Raw genomic sequence first — 25,293 nt, forward strand, 5'->3', positions numbered from 1 at the left:
CTCTCTCCCTCCCACTCTATCTGAAGATACGTGCAAAAATGTCCTCGGGTGAGGATTTAAAAAAAAAAACAAAAAAACAGGAAGGGACTCTACTAAATCAGTTTCCCTCAATCAAGAGCTCAAACTAGTAAAATTTCAGAAACATTCTGAAACTTTTTAATTTGTCAAATGCATATTAAAAGGTCTATCATTTATCACTGTAAAGTCATAAAAGAACATTTTGCAAGTTAATGGATAAAAAAAAATTCAGAATAACATAATTCCTTCTCCAGAAAGGTAGATACATTGAAAACTATATTTTTAAAAGTTTTTGTAATGTATTAAAATGACGGTGTATCCTTTTATGTTATGACAGTCCACTGTGACTTTTTTCTGAACAGTTGGGGTAAATCTGTGCTTCACCCTGACACACCCTTACCGGCACACTGCGGTTTTTTGTTGTTTTTCTCATATCAGTCTTGGGTGAACTAAAAAGCCGAGGAGGACAAGCCTCCAAGCTTCTAATCACTTCTCTCTACCGGAAACAAACAGGTCAGGATGGGTCAAGGCCAGGGACGACAGCTCTAGGCCGATCGCCCAGCAGGGAGCGAGGAGCCGAGCTGAGAGCGACGCCACCAAACAACCGCCCCACAAGGAGCGGTCCCCCGTCGCCACCAAACTGGTGATGGCTTCCGAAAACAGACGTGGGGAAGGAGTATGGGCAGAGCTCCTGAAGCGAAAAGGGGTCGCAAGCAACTTTTCACCTCCAACGCTCACCATAGGAACTCCTTCAGTAAGCCCAGCTCGCCATTCCGAGGAAACCCAGCACAAGATGGCGGCGCATCACGTGCTCGACGTGGTGACGTAGGACGGCGGCCTGTGCGGAGGCACCGCCTTAACCTCACCCCCCACGCTCGCTCAGTTTTGACCCCCTCCCTTCCCCGCCCCCGGCCTGGTGTAGATCATGCCGCCAGTGGCGGCCCTGACTGCCGAGGAAACGGTAGGCTAGGACAGTTGGCTGTTAAGTGACACTGATTCTCCCCGCCCCGCTAGACCTTTGGAAAGAGGCACGTCCCCCGCCGCGTGACGGGGTGGGGAAATAGGTAGTAAATTCGGATCCACCTGGGAGGGGGGAGTGGAAGTTCCCGCCCCGGAGAGTGGCAAGGCGACAGCCACAGGTAAGCGGAGGACGGGGGTGGGGCGTGCCCCCGAGTCCCCGGACAGAGGGAAGGTGCGGGGACGCGGCGCTGCGGGGACGCAGAGCCGGTAGCACGCCGGGTGGGGGTCGCGCGCCGGCGGCCGTGGTGGGGGAGGGGTGCGGAGGGCGCTCGGCGGAAGGGGGAGGGCTTGCCCGCTGTCCCCCGTCCGAGCGCGCTTCCGGTTCTCGCGCCTTGGCGGCGCAGTTTCCCTTCAGTGGTGGGTCTCCTCCTCCCCTCCCTGCGTCCCCAATCAAAGTAAAACCGGAGACCTCGCGCCGCGAGATGGCTTTCGCCTCTGAAACTGCCCCTGCACGGCTCTAAGCGATTGTCACGGGTGGAAGGTCTTGTGGTTGGAGCGGGGAGCCGAGGGCGGCGTGGCCTTGGCGTTCATTCGTTGCCAGCGGAGCGGGGCCCGGTTATCTTCTCCAGGGAGCCCACGGGAGCACAACGGGCGCCCTTGGGGTGCCAGGCCCCAGGTGGGCTCGCCGTGCAGGGCAGAAACAGCCCTCCCCTTCGTAGAGTTTACAGTCGAGTGGGGAGACGATAAAATAAACAGACATACGAAACAGTAACGGAAAGATGCAGTGTATGAGCTCGGAAGGAGGGTGTGAAATGAAAGGGTGTCTGCCACTGGACAGACGATTAAACCGAGGAAATTTTCTTTGATTTTTTTCCCTCCTGTCATAAAACTAAACATGGTATTTCAGTGTCAGCTACGCCGTGGTGCATACAGCGCAGTCGCTTTTAAACGATTGTAGATGTTAGATAATTGTCTAGTTAGCTTTTGAGGAGCAGTGAGCTAATAATAGTCATTGAGAGTCTTTACCCTTCTGAGGCTTTTTCAGCGTAGACTGGGCACGCATCGTTGTCAAACTGGCCTGGTTTGTGATAAGAGTGTGTACACTGTGTTTGCATAATGTATTTTATTTTGAGAATTCTGTTACCAACAGAAATATGCAGTTTTATTACAATGATATTTTTTCTGTAGATTTATAATGCGCAGTTACCTGTGTCTCAATAAGAATTAATTCTGTTCCAAAACAATGTTAGCTCTCTTATTTGTAGTTATCCTTCGTTCTGATACATCTTGCAGTACTACTATATCACCAGTAGGCGGTAGTCCCATCTAAAAATGGTTTGTTTTTTCCTTCACATGTCATCATCCATTTATTTATAATGAATTTCCAACTCTAAAGTAGGATGTTTTCTTGTGCCTGAATTGTTCTGTTTCTAAGGCTGGGTTGAAGTAATTGTCTAAATATTTATTTAACCATCACTTCTATCAGTTTTAAGTAGGTAAACCCAACTAAACACATTGATTCCGCAGTAATAAATGTGTAAGGTCTTATACTGCTGTATTGGGAACAGGATGTGGTCTTTGGTTCCCTGGAGCTTGCATTCTGTGGGGAGAGAAAGCAGGCAATTACAATACTGTGATAAGTACCATGAGAAGAGGGGGAACATGTGCTTTGGGTATATATACTGCCAGAGCTTCTAGACCAGGTTAGGGCAGTTATGAAAGTTTTTCCTGAAGAATAACTTATAGGATTAGGCCACATGAAGAGAATGGGAACAACTTGTGAAAGCCTGAAGGAGATAGAGAGCAAGGCAAGCACATTTGAAGTTTTGAAAGAAATTCAGTATGATTGATAGAAGCAATTTTGAGAGGAGATCATGAATTCGTTGCAGAAATGGTAAGCAAGAGACACCTTGCCTTCATGCTTATCATAATAGTTCAATATCCTCTATAGGTGAGGAAACTAAGAACCTCTTCATTCATATGAGAATACTGTATTAAACAGAGAAAACAGACACTGTATTTGTTTATGTTTACTATTTACTATATATGCGGGGGTCTTGGCTGAGCACAGAACACACATTCACATGATATAAGCCCCATCCTTAGGTGCCTTAAGACTAAGGGAAACAAGGGGGGTAAATGGTGATGAGGGAAAAAATAAATAAATAAAATTAAAGAAAAAAGATTAAGGAAACAGACATACCAATAAACACAGTTTAGATTTATCTGCAAGGCACAGTGGAAAGTATTAAGAAAGGAGGGACCTGGATCAATAGGGAACATAATGTTTGGGATGTAACTTGAAAACAGAGTAGAAGTTTGCCAGGTGGACAATGTGAGGGTATTCCTAGAAGAGGGGCAGTGCAGAATAAAAGAATATGGACTTTGGATTAAAACGGTTCTGGCTTGCCTGTCCAGTATGGCTCTGGTTGAGCGTCCACTCATACATCAAGAGGTCACCGTTTCCATTCCTGGTCAGGGCACATGCCTGGGTTGTGGGCTCGATCCCCAGTAGGGGGTGCGCAGGAAGTAGCTGATTGATGGTTCTCTCTCACATTGATGTTTCTATAGAAACTCTTTCTCCTCCTCCCTTCCTCTCTCTCTAAAAATATATATTTTTTTAAATGACAATTTCTTTGAGCCTCAATTTAGGGAATCTAGGAGATAATATATAAAAAAGCTCCTAGTATCTAGCATATAATGTTTGTTTCTTTCCCAAACTGGCCAGGGCATAATGTTTGTTTCTTTGAAAGTTGTCTCTCAAGTACCATGCCTTGCCCTGGCCAGGTAGTTTGGTTGGTTAGAGCATCATCCCCAATACATCAAGGTTGTGGGTTCCATCTCTAGTCAGGGAATATATAAGAAGCAACCAGTGAATGCACAAATAAGTGGAACAACAAATCAGTGTTTCTCTTTCTCTCTCTCCCCCTACTTAAAAAAAAAAAAGTGTCATGCCTTTACCTACATTTCTCACTATGTCATCAGCAAAATCAATCACAGCCTGCTGCTGTTTCTCAACTCCCCAGATTCATGGCACTTTTGACGCTGTTTCACTGTGCCCCTGGTGATTCTGCCCTACTTGGGGTTGTCTCATGTAAAGCTTTCAACTGCTGCCCAGGGCTTACCTAAGTGCCTTTGTACACATAAAATGTATTGTGTTGATCAAATTTTTAATAGATTGTTTCTCTTACTCAGTTTTAGGGATAGTAGGTAAAAATAAGTGAACAAATAAAGGTTATATTCTGATAACATGGTTAAAAATACAGAGATTGTTTATAATGAAATGAAACTATAAAGCTGTTCTTTTTGGGGAAAAGAAAGCTGACTCCTCTGTTTTAAAAATCATAGAAAATAGGCTATCTTCTTTTCCATAGGAAATATAATAAGATGTAATAATTGTCCAAAATGTTATTTGCTGACTAGCAGCTTTTATAGGAAATGTGTGTTGTTTTTTGATCATGTTAGTTTCCATTTGATATAGGATATTTGTTATTGTTGTTAATCCTCATCTGAGGGTATTTTTTTTTTCATTGATTTCTAGGGAGAGAGAGAGACAAATTGATTGGTTACCTCCCCTCCCACATCGATGTTTTTCTCCCTCCTTCTACTTTCCTCTCCCTCTCTCTCTAAAACATCAATGAAAAATGTCCTCAAGTGAGGATTGAAAAAAAATTATATGAAGAAATAATATAGGCTGATAAGAAAAACACTTAAGTTTTGGTAGATAGTTAGTCAAATAATTTGAACAGATAGCTCACAGAACTAATGAATATATACCCAGAAGTGGAATTGCTGGATCAAATAGTAATTCTATCTTTAATTTTTTGAGGAACCACCATACTGTTTTCCATAGCAGCTGCACTATTTTACATTCTCAATAGTGCACAGATGTTCCAAATTCTCCATATCCTTGCCAACACATATTTTCTTTTTTTTGTTGTTAATCCTTACCCAAGGATATTTTTCCATTGATTTTTATTTATTTATTTTTTTTAATCCTCACCCAAGGATATTTTTCCATTTTTTGTGCAGATAGAGTGGGAGGGAGAGAGAGTGAGAAACATCGACGTGAAGGGACACATCGAGTGGCTGCCACCCGCACAACCAACCAGGGCCGGGGACAAACTGCAACCGAAGTACGTGCCCTTAGCGGGAACCGAACCCGGGTCTCTCCGGACCGCAGGCCGACGCTCTAACCGCTGAGCCAAACTGACCAGGGCTCCATTGATTTTTAGAGAGTAGAAAGGAGGGAGGCAGAGAGAGAAACATCGATGTGAGAGAGAGACACATCGATGTGAGAGAGACACATCGATGTGAGAGACATTGGGGCCGGGGATCGAACCTGCAACCCAGGTACGTGTCCTTGACCAGGAATCGAGCCCGAGACCCTTCGGTCCACAAGCCGACACTCTAACCACTGAGGCAAACCGGCCAAAGCTTGTTTGTTTTATATTAGCCATCTTAATGGATGTGAGGTGATATTTCATTTGTAGTTTGACTTGGCATTTCCCTAATGATTAGTGTGATATTAAGCATCCTTTTATATGTTTGCTGGCTAGCCCTCTCTTTTTTTCTTTATTAAGTCTTAAAAACCCAAGATTTTTACCAGTCATTTTCTAAGTGGTTCTCCTCCGTTTGAAATATTTCATCTCATATAACCAATTTATTCTCATTCTTACCCAGCTTACATATCCTGCAGGTGATTATCTAGATCATCTAGATTTTTTAGAACATCCTTAGGTATAGGTTTATCTAGTTAGTTCAACTTTTACTCAATAAATTATCTTGGTAAAACTATATGTGCACCCTGGCTGGTTAGTCTCAGCAGTTAGAGCATCGACCCATAGATGGAAGGGTTTTGGGTTCAATTCCCAGCCATGGTTGGGGTCATGCAGGAGGCAACCAATCCATGTGTCTCTTTCACATCGATGTTTCCCTCCCTCCCTTCTACTCTATATCTAAAAATCAATAGAAAAATACCCTCAGGCGAGGATTAACAAAAAACAAAAACAAAAAATTGTATGAGCAATTAGAAACTGTTGCCTAGGCTAGAGAAAGGAATGCTATGTTCATGGACAGGAAGACTATCATGTTTCTTGAGTGGGATAACATTTGAAAATTTGGTCCCAATAATTGATTTACATATATGCCATTTATTAAATTTAAACATGTTCACATGGATCACAATTCAAAATATTTAAAAGAATACACAAGGAAAAGTCTTTTCTTTCTCTGTACTACAACTACCAATTCTCTTTTTTTGATAATAGAAAGTTTATTTAGAAAGTCACTAGAGGTAGAAAAATGAGCTGTATGTTGTTGAGTTGTATACTTGAAACCTACATATTTATTTACCAGTGTCACCCCAATAAATTCAATAAAAATTTAATTAAAAAATAAAAATAAATAAAAGTGAGCTGTGGAAGAAGTGAGCCATTTGGGATGCATGGGCTCAGGAAACAAGTTACAGAGGCAAAAGAAGGACCCTTACACCCTGGCCAGTGTGACTCGGTGGTTAGAGCATCAGCCAGAGTACTGAAGGTTTGTGGGTTTGATCCCTGGTCCAAATCGGAGGCGTGTGTGGGAGACAACCAGTCCATGTGTCTCTCTCATATCTATGTTTCTCTCTCTCTCTTTCTCCCCCCCTGTCTCCCTCCCTCTCTCTAGAATTCAATTGAAAAAAATATCCTCAGGTAACTGGGATTAACAAAAAGAAAAAATCCCAGCCAGTGTGGCTCATCCACCCATGCACCAAGAGGTCACCAGTTTGATTCCCGGTCAGGGCACAGGCCCAGGTTGTGGGCCCGATCCCCAGTGCAGGGCATGCAGGAGGTGGCCAGTCGATGTTCTCTCTCATTGATGTTTCTATCTCTCTCTCCTTCTCCCTTCCTCTCTCTCTAAAATCCATAAAGAGAAAATATTAAAAAACAAAATAAAACAAAAAGAAAAACAAAGGGCCCTTAGAGCTTTGGGAAAAGAAAGCAAAGAAGGTATGGCCTGGAGGGAAGAAAAGGGGTAGGGAAAACAAGGGCATGCTCCCAAGAGAAAGCCACGCCCCAGTTCTCTTGAATGGAGGCAACCAAGTTATCAATTTTTACATGACTATGCAGTATTTTATACATATTCTATAGCACTTTTTGTTTACCAAGTTTAAGATCTTATAGTTAGATTGCTACATACCCAGAGCAGAGTTGTGGAAACATATTGAGTCTGGTTACATTGAGCTCAGCCCATAGTATAGAAAAGCTTTGTCTTGTATTTCTGAAAAAGTATACATGTTAAGAAAGAAAATGTCTTCAGATTTCTTTAAAATGATTAGAAAGCATCTTTTAACTGACTTTTCCTCCCCTTACAGTTGATTATGGAAGATTCCCACAAGAGAAACACTTCAGAGACAGCACCTCAGCCTGGTTCAACAGTTCAGGGAGCTCATATTTCTCATATTGCTCAACAGGTAAGGCAAGGACCAGCCAACATACTGAGCCAGTTAAGAATATTTTTGATTTTATTTAAATACCTTGTCAAGATCATTCAGAATTATTTCTTTTATACAGAATGTGTTTAGTGTTGTTTTAATACCTTTGTACTTTTCAAAACTTGGAGAAGTAGTTATCATTTATGTGGTGCATGATTATTTAGATTTTTTTCAGACAAATTTTGTTGCATAAGGAAAATGAAATTGTTTAGTTTATTGCACTAATTGAAACACACTAATAGTTTCAGGAGGTAAATCATTTTCAGTTCAGTGGATTTTTTGTGGATATATAGAAAATATTTTTGTTGATCTGAAAAATAATCATATTCATTGGAGGATATATATATATATATATATATATATATTTTTTTTATCCTCACCCAAGGACATTTTTCAATATTTTGTTCAGATAGAATAGGAGGGAGAGAGAAAGAGAGAAACATCGACGTGAAAGGGACACATTGAGTGGCTGCCACCCGCACGACCCAACCAGGGCCGGGGACAAATTGCAACCGAGGTACGTGCCCTTAGCGGGAACCGAACCTGGGTCTCTCCAGTCCGCAGGCCAACACTCTAACCGCTGAGCCAAACGGGCCAGGGCTTATTGGAGGATTTAAATGAACAGACACGCATATTGCAGAACTGATGTTTTTAAATTTCAAATTGTCTGATCCATGCACCTGACTCAGTTCAAGGGAAACAACTGACAGGATTTGTTGCCAGTGGTCAAGCAAAAAGTGGAACTTTGGAAAACTTTAATTCACCATCATGAACTTGACAGCTTCCCAGTAATTATAGACTTTTTAACAAAGTCATGTGTGGATATAAGGTCCATTCAGAGTGCAAGAGAGACCAATGGATTTTAATAATAACAGAATACACAAAGTTCAGATTGTACATTGCAAACAAATTTTAAGAAACTACAAACTGTCAGATTTTGATGTAGTATCAAGGAATATCTACAGTTATCTGAAAATACTTTTAAAATACTCCTTCCCCCACCCAAAACAACATATGGCAGCATTTTTAATGTAGAAGCAGTAAAAGAATTCAGCCATTTTGCATTAAGGAAATTTGCAGAAATGTATAACAGTGTTGTTTCTCTCACTGATTTGGGGAGAGAATTTTAGTTATATTAATGAAAATGTTATTTATGAGAAGTTATAATGGGTTCATGCTTATTTTTTTTTCCTTATTGATTTTAGAGAGAAAGGAAGGGAGAGAGAGAGAGACAGAAATATTAATGAGAGAGGACATCAGTTGGCTGCCTCCTGCATGCCCCACACTGGGGATCAGGCCCACAACCTGGGCATGTGCCCTGACTGAGAAACGAACTGGCCATCTCTTGGTGCATGGGTCGATGCTCAACCACTGAGCCACAACGGCCGGACCCATGGTTGTTACCTTTAAATGAACTGTTAAAATAGTTTTTAAATTTCTGTTTTAATTTTTTTTTTGGTAGATGCCCTTAGCAGGAACCGAACCTGGGACTCTCTGGTCTGTAGGCCGACGCTCCAACCGCTGAACCAAACTGGCCAGGGCAAATTTCTGTTTTAATTTTAAATGAAGTATTAGTAGATAAAAAACTACATAAATAAAAGTTCTTTGAGGTCATCAGTAATTAATAAGAGTATAAAAGGGGTTTGAAGCCAAAAAGTTTGAGAACCAAGGACCTAAAGGGTCACTCTTTTAAGCTTGATGCATCTTTCTCTACTATTTGGTTATATCTGTGAAAAATAACAGTATCTTCTCCAGATGGTGCTGGAAAAACAATGATGGAGTCTTCCAGTTACCTTTCTGTTATTTGAGCCCTTCACAGAAATGTAATCCAGTTAGTTTACTTATAAATCTCAGTTATTTTGGTTACCTATGACTGTTTTCCAGGTTTCCTCAGAACCATATTTACAGTGAAGTAAAATAAATACATTTCTGGATGGTAAACAATTTTTTTTTTTATCCTCACCTGAGGACATTTTTCCATTTTTTGTTCAGATAGAGTGGGAGGGAGAGAGAGGAACAGAGAAAGAGACATCAATGTGAAAGGGAGACATCGAGTGGCTGCCTCCTGCATGACCCCAACCAGGGCCTGGGACAAATCACAACCGAGGTACGTGCCCTTGATGGAAATCAAACCTGCGACTCATTGGTCCGTGGGCCGATGCTCCAACCACTGAGCTGAACCAGCCAGTTGTATAGTGGTTTTTAAATAAGACGTCACTGATTTTATATCCAAAATATTCTTGTGGCTTGACTGTCTAAATTCTGTAAGGAAACGGAATCTAATACAGCAGTATTTATTCAATCACTCAGTTTAATCTGGGGATACAGCAGTGAACAAAAGTGTCAGCTGTCATGGAACTTACATTGGGGTTTTGGGAAGACAGGCAATAAAATGGATATCAGTTCCCAGGGTGTGCTGTGGAAACTAATTAGAGCAGGGTAGAAAGGATAGGGAGTTATTGGTGGGACATTGGGACTTGCCTTTTTATATGAGGTAGTCAGAGAAGTCCTATCTGTGGAAATAACCTCTTCAATTATATGGACCAGTGGTTATAAAACTCTGAGAATGACAGATGCTTGACATGGTTAAGAAACAGCAAGGAAGCTAGAGCGGTGGAAGAGAGATAAATGAGGAGTGATACAAAATGAAGCAGAGAGTGGGTGAGAGGGAAGAGTGTCAGATAACATAGGCCTAATATGCCACTGTAAGATTTTATGGGTTTTGTCCGGCCAGTGTGGCTCAGTGGTTGAGCATCGATCCATGTACCAAGAGGTCGCCAGTTCGATTCCCAGTCAGGGCACATGCCCAGGTTGTGGGCCAAATCCCCAGTGGGGGGCAGGCAGGAGGCGGCCAATCAATGTTATCTCTCATCCATGTTTCTATCTTTCTCTCCTCTCCTTTCTCTCTAAAATCAATTAAAGAAAATTTTTTAAGACATGTATTTAAAAAAAAAAAAGATTTTATGGTTTTTAATCTGGGTGAAATGAGGAACCTTTCGAGTTTTTGAGTAAAAACATTATCTGACTGATATTTTAATAGGATCACTGGCTGCTTAAGTGGAAGCAGGAAAACCAGTTAGGAGGCAGTTATAAAATGCATAAGAGCCCTGGCTGGTTTGGCTCAGCAGTTAGAGCATTGGCCTGCGGTCCAGAGAGACCTGGGTTCTGCCCCTGCTAAGGGCGTGGCGTGTACCTCGGTTGCAGTTTGTCCCGGCCCTGGTTGGGTCATGCAGATGACAGCCACTCGATGTGTCCCTTTTCCATCAATGTTTCTCTCTCTCTCTCTCTCTCTCTCTCTCTCTCTCTCTCTCTCTCTCTTTCTCCCTCACTCTCTCCCTCCCACTCTGTCTGAACAAAAAATGGAAAAATGTCCTCGGGTGAGGAAATAAATAATAAACAAATAAACCTAAAAAAAAAAGAAAGTGCATAAGAGACGGTAGTGGCTTCGACCAATGTGGTAGTAGTGGTGGTACTGAAATAAAGTTAGAGTATCCATATAGTAACTTGGTTGTAAAACCAACAGTGTTTGCTTTGGGATTTGATGTGGGTTTTAGAGATTTAAAAAAAAAAAGGAGTCAAGATTGATTGGATGGTTTTTGGCTTGAAAAACTGTACGAATAGAGTTGCCATTTTCTTTTTGTAAATTTTTTTTTCTTTATTGATTTCAGAGAGAAAGGAAGTGAGAGGGAGAGAGAGAAACATTGATGAGTGAGAACATCAATTGGCCGCCTCCTGCATGCCCCGCACTGGGGATTAGGCCCACAACCTGGACATGTGTCCTGACGGGGAATCAAACTGGCGACCCCTTGGTGCACGGGTTAGTGCTCAACCACTGAGCCACAGCAGCCTGATGAATTGCCATTTATTTAGATGGACAACACTAGAGCACATTTTTCTTTACTTTTTGAGGATATGTTAGCAGTTATGAACTTGGCTTGTAAAGTTTGTGATACTATCTGTATTAGTTTTCTATGCTGCAAAACAAATTGCCACAAATTTAGTGCCTTAGAACACATTTATTATCTCACAATTTATTTGGAGTCCAGCATGTCTTAGCTGGATTCTCTGCTTCAGTTTCACAGGCTACAAGCAAGGTGGCTAGGGCTGGGTTTTTATCAGGAGGCTAGACTGGAGAACAGTCCCTTTCTAAGTTTACTCAGGTTGTTGGCAGAATTTATTTGTTGCAGCTGTAGGACTGAGAGCTTCAGTTTTTTGTTGGCTGGAGGCCACTGACAACTTTTAGAGATAGCTTTCAATTTGCTGCCATGTGGCCCTCCCCGTAAGCAGTTCACAGCATGGCAGCTTGCTTCTTCGTTTTTGAAATATATGTATATTTAATTTCTTTCCATCACCATTTATCCCCCCATATCCTCTCTCACCTCCACAAACACCCCTCCCCCCCCCACAATCGCCACACAGTTGTCCTTGTCAGTGAGTTCTTTTTTTTTCCCTTTTTTTTTTTTTTTTTTATCCTCACCCGAGGACATTTTTCCATTTTTTGTTCAGATAGAGTGGGAGGGAGAGAGAGGAAGAGAGAGAGAGAGAGAAACATCGATGCGAAGGGACACATCGAGTGGCTGCCACCCACACGACCAACCAGGGCCGGGGACAAACTACAACCGAGGTACGTGCCCTTAGCGGGAACCGAACCCAGGTCTCTCTGTACCGCAGGCCGACGCTCCAGCCGCTGAGCCAAACTGGCCAGGGCTTTTTTCCCTTTCTTGCTCAAACCCTTCACACCCTCTGTCTCCCCTCTCTCCCAGAGCTGTCAGCCTGCTCTCTATCTGAGTCTAGCAGACTGCACAGAGTGAGTCTGCTAGCAATACAGTGTCATGTAATATAACATAATCAAGGGACTGATATCCCATGTCTTTGTCATAAAACATAACATAATCACAGGAATGGCATCCCATCATTCTTGCCTCATTCTGTTGGTTAGAAGTCACAGGTCCCTCCCACACTCAAGGAGAGCGGATTACACAAAGACATGACCACCAGAAGGAAGGGATTTATGGGGGCCACCTTAGAGTTTGTCTGCCAAACTATAAAAATAGATTTTTCCAGTCGGCAGTTGGATATATATGGTCTGGAGTACAGAGGAGAAGTCCAGACCAGAAATGTAAATGGATATATAGGTGGTATTAAACTTATGGGGGTGATTTCTGGCTTCCACTTAGGATATAGAAAGAAAGAGTATTGATTGATCCCACCCTAAAATACGAAGAAGCTATAATATACAAAATAATAACTTCTCTCAATCCATCAGAGGTTTCATGTGGGTATAGCTTACTAGTAGCAGAGGATAGGAAGAAGGCAGGGCTATCGTACAGAGGGGAAGAATTCAGCTATATTTTTATAAATTTTTTTTTAATCCTCACCTGAGGATATTTTTACATTTATCTTCAGACAGAGTGGGGGGCGGGGGAGAGAGAGAAAGAGAAGGAGAGAAACATTGATGTGAGAGAGAGACATCAGTTGGTTGCCACCCACACAACCCAAACCGGGGCTGGGGACGAACCACAACCAAGGTAAGTGCCCTTGGGTGGAATCAAACCCGGGACTCTTGGGTTCACAGGCTGATGCTTTAACCACTGAATTAAGCCGGCCAGGGCTCAGCTATATTTTTAATGAATTGTTAAAGTGTAAGTGTAGAACCCTTGGGAACTGCAGACACAAGGGTATGTAACACCCACTTGTAGGCTTTTCTCCAAGAACCTTCAACAGTTGCTCATGAGAAGGATTGGGAGAAGCAAGGGAGACTAGGGGAAGCCTCCCTGCACCCCTTTTAATTGTGGAAACAGTTTTAAGCTACTGGGGGAAGGGAATAAATCCCATTTTCCATTGTGGCTGGCAGATGTGAAAAGAAAAAGAAAATCCATAAACCCTCAGGGAAGGACAGGACACTGTCCTAGGTTCAGATCATTAATTTTCCTATTACTGGGAGAAAGCCCTACCCACTGAGACCCAGGGATGTAGGGCTTGAGACTATCAGGATGACAGAGCACCTTTCCCCTGCTAGCAAGTAAATCAACAGCAATTTACCCCTGGGGAGGGACAAGAGTATGGAAAGAGCCTCTGGGGCACGTGTACAGAGAAAGCCTAAAGCTGAGGGTGGAGTAAGAACATGGAGAAAAATTCTGCCAAACCAGCCTCCACTCTAAGCAGTAGGTCACACTGGAGGAATTTGTAGCTGGTAGTGTACTTAGGTAATCATAACAAGAAAACCCAAACCCAGCTCAATTCCTGAATAGATTAACTCAATCCCTACCCCCTCTCACCTCATTCCAACCCCACCCCACCAACTAATAGCTAGTAGAAGAAGAGGTGTACCTCAGGCTTAAATACTAATGCAGAAATTATGAAACATGTACAAATAAAAAAAACCCACTGTCAAAAATAAAAATAAATAATTTTCATATGTCAAATGGAAATGCTAGAAATAAAAATAATGACATAGCCCTGGCTGGTGTGGCTCAGTGGTTGGAGCATCAACCTGAATGCCAGAGGGTTGTGGGTTCGATTCCCGGTAGGGGCATGTGTGGAAAGCAGTCGATTGATATGTCTCTCTCACATCTGTGTTTTCTCTCTCACTTCATCTCTACCTCTCTCCCTCTCTCTCACTCCCTCCCTCCATTCCTCTCTTCCACGCTGTAAAAATCAGTGGGGAAAAAAATATTCTTGGATGAGGATTAACAAACAAATTTTATTTTTAATTATGACATAGATGGAGTATTAGTAGACTTGATACAGCCAAGGAAAGAATTGGTGAACTTGAAGATAGGTCAATAGAAATTATCCCAACTTAAAACAAAGAGAAAAAAGTAGGGAGAAAAACAACAGAGCATTGGAGAGCTGTGGGACAATATCTATTTAACATAAATATAATTAAAGTCATGGGACTAGATGAGATCACTGTGGGATAAGTATGATCGGGAGGTCAATGGATTTTCCTCTGGGGCTTTCTAAATTTGGAATTTGGGGAGATTAAATGGGATGGTCAGTGAGGTAAGAGGAAAATTAAGAGGAACTGGGATCTTGTAAATGAAGAATGAGGTGATAGTCAACTGTGTAAAATGCTGGTAGGTCAAATGAGGAGTAAAAAATAACTATTACACAGTCGATCCTCATTATTCAAGGATTCTGTATTTGCAAATGCCCATTTTAGAGGTAATATGGCCAGTAAAGCTAGAGACAAAATTTGAATTCCAGCCGTTTGACTTCTGTCACACTTTGGTTTCCCCAGGAAGCCAACAATGAGATAGAGATTAGCATGCAGAAGGTTTATTAGGGAGTCCTTTTGGGATTACCACCTTTGGAAGGGAAAAAAAGGAAGAGAAAAAAGCAGGATTGAACCAGAGGGAGGATTCATTCTCAGTGAAGGCCTCAACCAACCCCATAGAGAGCTTTAGCAGAGATAGTTCGTAAGAATTGGGGTAAGGGACCAGCCAGGCCTTTGTATCCCAGCACGCACCAGTCATTAGATCTTGGGAAGGGGGTGTGTGCAGCCTCCAGCAAGGTGACTCTCATCATCCAAGGCAGTTCCAAAGACAACTGAACACTCTGCCCCGGCTGTCCTCCAGCAATTGGGAAATAAGTCCTTAACTAGTGGAAGGGATCTGGGTGGTTACATCATAATGTCTGCTATAACTCCAGAGTCTGTAATCACCACAGTCCTTTGTTCCCTGAAGGTAGAGAATGAGGATAAATAGGATAGTTGAAGAAATTACAAGTAGTCTTTGCTCCAATACACTTTAAAACAGATTGATCATTCCATTCATATTTTTGACTTGAAAATTGAACCCAAGGTTTGTCCAGGGATATGCTAAGAATGTTTGTGTGTGCACCAGAGCTTTTAGTAATCCTTTCTTACCCGGAGATTCTTCATCTAATGTCTTGGATATTCTTGGTCATCTGGGTTTTACTTTTTGGTAAAGACAGATCCTCCTATAGAGTGAATTAGAAATCTAGGTGAGTTTATTTGAATGTTCCAGTAGGATGGCATGAGAGAGTAGAAGAATAATTTTTATTTGCTTAATAGGATTTTTCACAGAGCCAACTGTCTTAAGTTTTGATTAGGTCCAATTTATCAGTTTTTTTCTTTTATGGATTGTGCTTTTGGTGTCTCAGAACTCTTTGACTAGCCCTATATTTCAAAGATTTTTTTCCTCTGTTTTTTTCTAACAGTTTTATATTTTACATTTAAGTCCATAACTCTAAGTTAACTTTTGTATGGATTTGAGGATTTTTGTTTTTTCCTATGGATATATAACTGCTGTAGCACCATTTGAGTATCCTTTCTCCATTGAATTGCTTTAGCACCTTTGTCAGAAATCAATTGGGCATATTTGTTTGCTCTTGGGTTCTTTATTGTGTCATTGATCTCTGTGTCTGTCTGCCAACACCACACTGTCTTGATTATTATGTATAGTAAACCTTAAAAAGGGTTTTTTTTTTACTTTTTAATTGTTTCAAAAATAACTTTTAAAAATAATAATAGTACAGTGTATTGAGTGTTGTAGCCTATGTAAAATTGAAATATATGGCAAGAATGACACAAGAGATAGGAAGAAGGAACTGATAATATATGTTAAGGTCCTTTCATGACACATGAAATGGTATAATTTTATTTGAAAATGAACTCACAATTTAATCATGTATATTGCCTGGGACAACCACTAAGAAAGTTTTGAAAGAGGTATAAATAATATGTCACATACAGAAATGAAATGGCATCATAAAATAAGCTCAATTAATACCAGAGAGGGCGGAATAAAGAATACATGGAAAAATCTAAACCATTACATAAAAAACAACTAGCAAGATGGTAGATTTAAATCCAAATATATCAATAATCAGTGTGAATGTGAATTGTCTCAGTACACTAATTAAAAAAAGATTGTCAGATTGGCTAAAAAGCAATTTTTGTCTTTATACAGTCTATAAAAATGAACTTTCATTATAAAGACTTAGATTTTAAAGTTGAAGAAATGGAGAAAGATATGCCATGCAAAACTAATTCAGAGAAAGCTGGAATAGCTTTATTAACTTTAGACAGTGTATCCATTAATGTCAGTGGGCTGTTAAAGTCACCTACTATGACCGTAGTTCATTACTGCCTTTATGTCCATCAATATTTGCTTTATATATATTTAGGTGCTCCTATGTTGGGTGCATAAATGTTTGCAAAGGTTATATCCTCTTGTTGGATTGATCCCTTTATCATTATGAAATGTACTTCTTTGTCTCCAGATATGTAGCCTTTGTTTTAAAGTCTATTTTGTCTGATGTAAGTATTGCTACCCTAGCTTTTATTTCATTTCCATGGAATATCTTTTTTTATCCCTTTATTTTCAGCCTGTATGTGTGTGTGTGTGTGTTTTTTTTTTTAATCCTCATCCAAGAATATTTATTTCCATTGATTTTTAGAGAGAGTTGTGGTGGGGAGACATTGATGTAAGAGAGAGACACATCTATTGGTTGCCTCCTACATGTGCCCTATTGGGGCCAGGATGGAACGTGCAACCCAGGTACGTGCCCTTAACTGGGAATTGAACTCTCTACCCTTTGGTGCTCGGGCTGACATTCTAACTACTGAGCCACACCTGCCAGGGCTGTGTGTATCTTTCTTTCTGAAGTGGATCTCTTGTAGACAGCATATGTATGGGTCTTATTTCCTTATCCATTCAGCTATGTATCTTTTTTTTTTTTTTCATTGAATTTATTGGGATGACATTGGTTTGCCAAACCACACAGGTTTCAAGTGTACAACTCAATAAAAATTCATCTGCACATTGCACCATGTGTCCATTGCCCCAAGCAAAGTCTTATTCCATCAGCCACCATATATCTTTTGATTGGAGCATTTGATTCATTTACATTTAAAGTGATTATTGAGCTCTGGCCGGTTTTGCTCAGCGGTTAGAGCGTCAGCCTGCGGTCCAGAGAGACCCGGGTTCAGTTCCCGCTAAGGGCACGTACCTCGGTTGCAGTTTGTCCCCAGCTCTGGTTGGTCGTGTGGGTGGCAGCCACTCAGTGTGTCCCTTTCATGTCGATGTTTCTCTCTCTCTCTCTTCCTCTCTCTCCCTCTCACTCTATCTGAACAAAAAATGGAAAAATGTCCTCGGGTGAGGATAAAAAATAAATAAATAAATAAATAAATAAATAAAGTGATTGTTGATAGGTTTGTAGTTATTGTCATTTTGTTATTCATATTTATGTTCTTTTTTTTTTTTTTTCTTTTAACCCGAGGATATTTTTCCACTGAGTTTTTAGATAGCGTGAAAGGGAGAGAGAGAAAGAGAAAGAAATATCTATGTGAGAGAGGCACTTCAATTGGTTGCTTCCCACACAATCCTGACCAGGGTCAGGGATCGAATCTGCAACCCAGCTACGTGCCCTTGACCAGGAATTGAACGCAAGACCCTTTAGTCTGCACGCTGACACTCTAACTGCTGAACCAAACTGGCCAGGGCTCCCTTCTTAAAGAAGTCCCTTGAACATTTCTTTTAATATTGCTTCGGTGGTAATAAACTCCTTAAGCCTTTTCTTGTCTGGGATGTATGGTAAGCCTTAACATCAGGAAAAAGGATTCCTCCTATTCTTCTTTTTCAAAATTGTTTTGGCTATTTTTAGGGCCTTTCCCTTTCCACATAAAGTTTAGAATAAGCTTGTCTGTGTCTACAAAACCTATAGATCAGTTAGGGGAGAATTGACATCTTTACTTGTTGAATCTTCCAGTCCTTGAATACAGTAAATCTCTCTAGTTATTTAATCTCCTTTGATTTCTTTCTATAGCATTTTGTCATTTTCAACATACAGGCCATTTTGTTAGATTTACACCCATGTATTTCATTTTCTTTGGTGTAATTGTAAATAATACTGCATATTTTTTTTGGCTCTATTATAAATGATATTGTATTGATTTTGGATTTTGGTTTTTGTTAGTATTTAGAAAAGCAATTGATTTTTGCTTATTGATCTTGTACCTTGCAACATTGCTGAACTTATTTATTTTAGTAGGGGTAATTTTTTTGTTTTTAATATATTTTGTGATTTTCTAGACTGGCATCTCACCTGCAAAGAGATGGTTTTATTTTGTTTTTTTTTCCCAATCTGTATGCATTTTATTTCATTTTCTTGCCTTGTTGCACTGGCTAGAACTTCCAGAACTGTGTTGAATAGAGTGGTAAAAATGGACATCTCTTTTCTTTTTCCCGATTTTAAAGGGAAAGCATTCATTCTTTCATCAAGGCTGATGTTAGCTAGGGTTTTTTTATTTTTATTATTTTATTTATTTTTAATTTTTTTTTCTTTATTGATTTTAGAGAGAAAGGAAGTGAAGTGGAGAGAGAGAATAGAAACATTGATTGGCCACCTCCTGCAATCCCCCCCCCCCCCACTGGGGATTGGGCCCACAACCTGGGCATGTGTCCTGACCAGGAATCAAACCGGTGACCTCTTGGTGCATGGGTCAACGCTCAACCACTAAGCCACACCAGCCGGACATATTTTATTTTTTTTAAATAATTTTATTGATATTTTAGAGAGAGGGACGGGGGGAGAGAGAGATGAGATAGAAACATCAATGTGAGAAACATCCATCAGCTGCTCCCTACTGGGGATCAAGCCCGGAACCCTGGCATGTGCCCTGACCGGGAATCAAACCAGAACCTCTCAGTCCATGAGAGGTCTTGTCTTGACAATCGATGATAAGAGATGAATGTTCCCCAAAATATAATATTTTTATTTAGGCTGAAACTGAAGTTTAGTAGTAGCAAAATAGTATCATAATGTGTGAAGTTTGTGTTGGTTACTGAAAATATCTGGCTGTTGGAAACTGAAGAGGTCTTGAGTGTATATGTGAGTTTTTTCAAAGGTAATATGAGTACATACAGTAGCATTCTCTGTTGATAAAAGAGGCTTTTGTGATAACAGGACTAAGAACAATTGTACCTTAGAAGAAAATTTAGTACATTGTATCACTTAACTATTCAGAGGAGCCATGAACAGCAACTTTCTGTCCTTAAGGTTAAGACTACAGCTTTACTGAAATCATAAAAAAATACTGAGTTTGTATCTCAAATTTTCATTGCATTTTTCTAAATGATATAATTTTGAGCACTTGTTTTACTTGAGAACCAGTTTTTTTAATTCTTTGCTTTTTCTTCTCATGAAGTAATAGAATATGTACAATTTTGGTCACAAAATTAATGTCAGGAACTAATTTGTAATACAGCTAATGCTCTCATGAAATCTATGGTAAAATTTAAAAATTGTTTAGTGTTCATTTGAAAAGAAAGTATATTCTGCAACTGTTGGGTGCAGAATACATACTCCATCATCTTTGTTGGTTGAGTTGTTTAAATCTTCTATATCTCTATCACTTTTTGTCTGCTTGTTCTATCACTGAGAGAAATGTATTAATCTTCTGTTGTAACTGAGGACTTTTTTCTCCTGGTGGTCCTTCAATTTATGCTGTGTGGCCGCGCGCGCGTGCGTGTGGGTGTGTGTGTGTGTTATGAGGCTATGTTATTAAATGAAGGTAGGTTTTCTAAATTGTATATTCCTGGAGAATTGTCCCTTTTATCTGTATATTTCTAGAAATGCTTTTTACCTTAAAGTCTAATTTTGATACTAATTTGGGTTTAATTTGGTAATATCTTTCTTTTAAGATTTTTTTAAAATTGATTTTTAGAGAGAGAGGAAGGGAGAGGGGGAAAGAGAGGAAAACATTGATATAAGAGGGAAACACCAATCAGCTGCTCCTGCATGTCCCTTACACAGGATTGAGCCTGAAACCCGGACATGTGCCCTGACCAGGAATTGAATCAGCAAACTTTCGGTACATGGAACAACCCTCAACCAACTAAGCCAACACTGGCTAGGGCTAATTTGGTAGTACCTTAATGGTACCTTTTTCCCTGCATTTGACTTTGAAACTTTCTGTGTTCTTACATTTTAGGTGTATCTCTTGTTAAGAGTATATAGATAGATTATGCCCTGGCCATTGTTGCTCAGTGGTTAGAGCTTGGACCCTTGAACCAAAGGGTTGTGGGTTTGATTATGAGTCAAGGGCATGTACCTGGGTTGCAGGTTTGATCTCTGGCCCTAGCTAGGGGACATGCATGGAAGCAGCCAATCAGTGTGTCTCTCTCACATCTATGTTTCTCTTTCTCTCTTTCTCTTTCCCTTCCCTCCCTCTCTCTCTTCCACTCTCTCTAAAAATCAATGGAGAAAATATCCCCGGGTGAGGATTTTTTTAAAAAAGTATAGCCCCACTAGTGTGGTTGAGCGTCAACCCATGCACCAAGAGATCGCCAGTTCAATTCCCAGTCGGGTCACATGCCCTGGTTGTGAGCCCAATCCCTAGTGTGGTGCATGCAGGAGGTGACCACTGAATTTTCTCTCTCATTATGTTTCTATCGCTCCCTCTCCCTTTCTCTCCCTCTAAAAAAATTTTAAGAATAAGTATACAGATAAAAAAATATATATCTAGTCTTCTAGACTCCCTCCTCCAGTTTTTTGATATTGTGTATTGTAATTAATGAATATTCTTTTTTTTTTTATTGTTGAATGTATTACAGATGTTCCTAATTTTTCCCCATTGATCCCCTCCTCCCCACTTCCCCCTCCTGCCTTTACCCACACTGTTGTCTGTGTCCATTGGTTATGAATATAAGTTCTTTGGTTTATTTCTTCCCACTCCCCAGTCCCCTTCCCTTTGAGGTTTGTCAGTCTAGCAACCAATTTGTACTTCTTAATCCCTTCACCTTTTTCACCCATTCCCCCAACCGCCCTCCCGTCTGGCAACCAACAAAATAGTCTCTGTATCTATGAGATTGTTTCTGTTCTGCCTGTTCATTTTTTTTGTAGATTCCCTTGTCAATAGATAAATATTCATTGTTATTTTCTTTGTTCATATATTTTATCTTTTTCTTCAAAAAGACCCTTCAACATTTCATATAATAACGGTTTGGTGGTGATGAACTTCTTTAGCTTATTCTTGTCTGGGAAGCTCTTTATATAGCCATCGATTCTAAATGACAGTTTTACAGGATAGAGTAATCTTGGTTGTAGGTTCTTGCGTTTCATCACTCTGGATATTTCTTGCCACTCCCTTCTGGCCTGCAAAATTTCTTTTGAGAAATCAGCTGACAGTCTTATGGTAACGCCCTTGTAGGTAACTAACAGCTTTTCTCTTGCTGCTTTTAAGATCCTCTCTTTGCCTTGAACCTTTTGCATTTTGATGATGATGTGTCTTGGTGTGGGCCTCTTGGGGTTCATCTTGTTTGGGACTTTCTGTGCTTCCTGAACTTGTATGTCTGTTTCCTTCACCAAGTTAGGGAAGTTTTCTGCCATTATTGTTTCAAATAGGTTTTCGATTTCTGTTCTCTCTTCTCCTCCTGGCACCCCCAAGATGCAAATGTTGGCACTCTTGAAGTTGTCCCAGAGGCTCCTTTCACTATCCTCATTGTTTTTGATTCTTTTTTCTTTTTGCTGTTCTGATTGGGTGTTTTTTGCTTCTTTATATTCCAAATCGATGGTTTACTTCTTGGCTTTACCTACTCTACTATTGATTCCCTGTAAATTATTCTTTATTTCAGTTAGTGCCTCCTTCATTTCTGACTGGTCCTTTTTTATGCTCTGGAGGCCCTCACTAAGTTCACTGAGGTTCTCACTAAGTTCATTGAGCATCCTTATAAGCAGTATTTTGAACTCAGCATCTGTTAGGTTGCTTAAGTTCATTTTGCTTAGTTCTTTTCCTGGGGTTTTGTTCTGTTCTTTCATTTGGGACCTGTTTCTTTGTCTCCTCATATTGGCTACCTCCCTGTGTTTGTTTCTATGTATTACTTAATGAGAGGTATGGGGTTAGCTGAGACCAGATGCTGCTTGTTTGAAAGAATTTAGGAAAACCTGAAGCAGGATCCAAGACAAGCCATTCCTATGGTTAAGCAACTGGCAACGGCTTGGGTGAGCCTGAAAGTTGAGTGGGGCGGGGCCTCAGGGAATCACCAGGGAGCGGCAACCAGTATGAGCCAGGTTGCTAGAGTCCCAGATATGGGGCTGTCTGCCACCCCAGGGAAGGGCTCACCAAAGGAACAAAGGCCTCTGACAGCACATTTGTTTGGGAGAAAGCCCCCTCTCCAGCCCTTGCTCCAATGCCAAACAACTCAGTTCTTCCCTATATGTCTCTGGCGCCCCACCAGCTGCCTCCCCTCCAAGCTTAGAGGAAGTGAGTCCGATAAGTTCGTGCGCGGGCCCTTTAAGGAGCTGCCTGGGGCTCCAGCCGCCTCAACCTCCCTGAGCCTCTGTTCCCGCTGGTTTTTCCAGCCAGAAGTTATGGGGACTTCTCTTCCTGGCACTGGAACCCTGAGCGGGGCGCCTGGTGTGGGATGGGGACCCCTCAGTCCTCAGGGAGGACCTTCCCAGCCAAGGTACCTCCTGATTTTTATCCACCACCCGTGGGTGTGAGACCAGCCCCTCCACCTCCACCCCTCCTAACAGTCTCTATGTGGTTGCTTCTTTAATTCCGTAGTTGTAGGACTTTTTTCTTTTTATCCTCACCCAAGGACATTTTTTTATTTTTTGTTTAGATAGAGCAGGAGGGAGGGGGGGAGAGAGAGAGAGAGAGAGAGAGAGGAGAAACATCGACGTGAAAGGTATACATCGAGTGGCTGCCACCCGCATGACCCAACCAAGGCCCGTGACAAACTGCAGCCGACGTACATGCTCTTAGCAGGAACCAAACCCGGGTCTCTCTGGACCACAGGCTGACGCTCTAACCGCTGAGCCAAACCAGCCAGGGCAGTTGTAAGACTTTCATTCAGCTTGATTTCAAGTGGTTTTGAATGATGGTTGTTCTGTAGTTTAGTTGTAACTTTGGTGTGGTTGTAGGAGGACATGATACCGCATTTACCTACGCCACCATCTTGACCAGAAGTCCTAAGTCCTAATGAACATTCTTTAAAAATATGTTTTTATTGGTTTTTGATTTTTGTTTTTTTAGAAAGGAAGGTGGAGAGAGATAGAAACAACAATGTGAGAGTGAAACATTTATTGGCTGCCTCCCACACATCCTCTACTGGGGATCAAGTCCACAACCCAGGCATGTGCCCTGACTGGGAATTGAACCAGAACCTCTCAATCCAAGGAATGACAGTCCACTGAGCCACACCTTCCAGGCTTAATGAATATTCTTGTACATGTCTGTGCTGCACATGAACTGCTTGGTCATAGGGTATGCAAATGTTCACTTATGAAAGACGTTGCCAACAATTTTACAAACTTTTACCAGTTTACACCACCACCAGAAGTGTATGAGAGCACTGTTGTTGATTCATTAAGTGCCCAAAATTGGTATTGTGAATTCCTTTAACTTATAACCATTTTGGTGGATATGTAACAGTAGCTCATTGCAGTTTTGTTTTGTTTTCTTGACAGTATAATTGACATACAATGTTAGTTTCAGGTGTACAACTTGATTCAATATCTGTATTCATTGTGAAATGATCATTACGATAATCTCTTGTTAACATCTATCAGCATACCTAGTTTTTTTAAAAAAAATAACTTTTTTCTTGTGGTGAAGACTTCTAAGATTTACTTTATTAGCTACTTTCAAATATGCAACCCAGTATTTTTTTATCCTCACCCAAGGATATTTTTCCATTTTTTTGTTCAGATAGAGTGGGAGGTAGAGAGAGGAAGAGAGAGAAAGCGAAACATTGATGTGAAAGGGACACATAGACTGGCTGCCTCCCACCCGACCCAACCAGGACCAGGGACAAACTGCAACTTAGTGGGAACAGAACCCAGGTCTCTCTGGACCACAGGCCGACGTTCTAATCGCTGAGCCAAACCGGCAGGCACAACCCAGTATTATTAACTATATTCACCACACTGTATATTATATCCCTATGATTTATTTATTTTATAACTTGAAGTTTGTATCTTTTGACCGCCTTCACTCATTTTGCCCACCCGCAAACCCCCACCTCTAGCAACCAACAATCGAAATCATATGGTATTTATTGTTTTCTGGCCTATTGCACTTAGCATAATGCCCTCAAGGGCCATCCATGTTGTTGCAGTGGCAAGATTTCATTCTTTTTTATGGCTAAGTAGTATTTCATTGTATCATCTAGACTTTTACTGATATATATATGCACACCATATATATATATATATATAGAGAGAGAGAGAGAGAGAGAGAGAGAGAGTTTAGACCATATTATTTCATTGTATCATCTAGACTGTTAACTGATATATGGTTTAGACCTACCATCTTTATTTTGTGCTTTTTGGCTCACGTGTTCTCTCCTTGTCTTCTTTTAAATTAGACCAACCTGAAATTAGACCATAGTATTTCATTGTATCATCTAGACTTTTACTGATACGTGTGTGTGTGTGTGTGTGTGTGTGTGTATACACCATATATATATATTTATGGTTTAGACCTACCATCTTTATTTTGTGCTTTTTGGCCCACGTGTTCTCTCCTTGTCTTCTTTTGAATTATTTCTTCTCATGTTATCCCACCATCACTTATATTAATTTGGACTGTATATAAACTGGATTACTACTTTTTCAGTAATTATCCCAATTATAGCATGTCTACTTAGTCATGTCTAAAGTTATTCAATACTTTTACTGTTCTCTCAGATGATCCAGTGACCTTGGAACTAAGTTGTTACTATTGTTAGGACTTAATTTGGGGGGAGGTGTAAATTACTTTATTTGAAGGAATGGTACACATGAAAAGATGTAAGTGAATGGTTTGGTATAAGTTATAGAAAAGGTAAAGGTGCTCCAACATGCACGTACTGCTTTGGTGACAGGGA

General features: G+C 40.7%; 1 protein-coding gene and 1 long non-coding RNA gene across 7 annotated transcripts in view; one reads left to right on the forward strand and one right to left on the reverse strand.

Moving 5' to 3' along the window:
• LOC118623458 overlaps positions 1-25,293 on the reverse strand; it is an 82,737-nt gene continuing 57,444 nt past the window's right edge. The window contains exons 3-5 of one of the 3 annotated variants that reach the window (XR_004958285.1): positions 24,735-24,798; positions 15,324-15,397; positions 7,171-7,239 (exon numbers count right to left, since the gene is read on the reverse strand). This is a non-coding gene — a long non-coding RNA (uncharacterized LOC118623458). Of the gene's footprint in view, positions 17-7,170; positions 7,240-14,908; positions 15,136-15,323; positions 15,398-24,730; positions 24,799-25,293 lie in introns of those variants that run through there. The other 2 variants (XR_004958286.1, XR_004958287.1) reach the window with 2 other exon arrangements.
• ATF1 (activating transcription factor 1) overlaps positions 912-25,293 on the forward strand; it is a 64,587-nt gene continuing 40,205 nt past the window's right edge. The window contains exons 1-2 of one of the 4 annotated variants that reach the window (XM_036251053.1): positions 912-1,157; positions 7,334-7,432. In XM_036251053.1, coding sequence (XP_036106946.1) covers positions 7,340-7,432 — 93 coding nt within the window. In that variant the 5' untranslated portion in view covers positions 912-1,157; positions 7,334-7,339. Of the gene's footprint in view, positions 1,158-7,331; positions 7,433-25,293 lie in introns of those variants that run through there. The other 3 variants (XM_036251050.1, XM_036251051.1, XM_036251052.1) reach the window with 3 other exon arrangements.

The sequence above is a fragment of the Molossus molossus genome, unplaced genomic scaffold (assembly GCF_014108415.1).
Source record: "Molossus molossus isolate mMolMol1 unplaced genomic scaffold, mMolMol1.p scaffold_m16_p_10, whole genome shotgun sequence".
NCBI classification, from domain to species: Eukaryota; Metazoa; Chordata; class Mammalia; order Chiroptera; family Molossidae; genus Molossus; species Molossus molossus.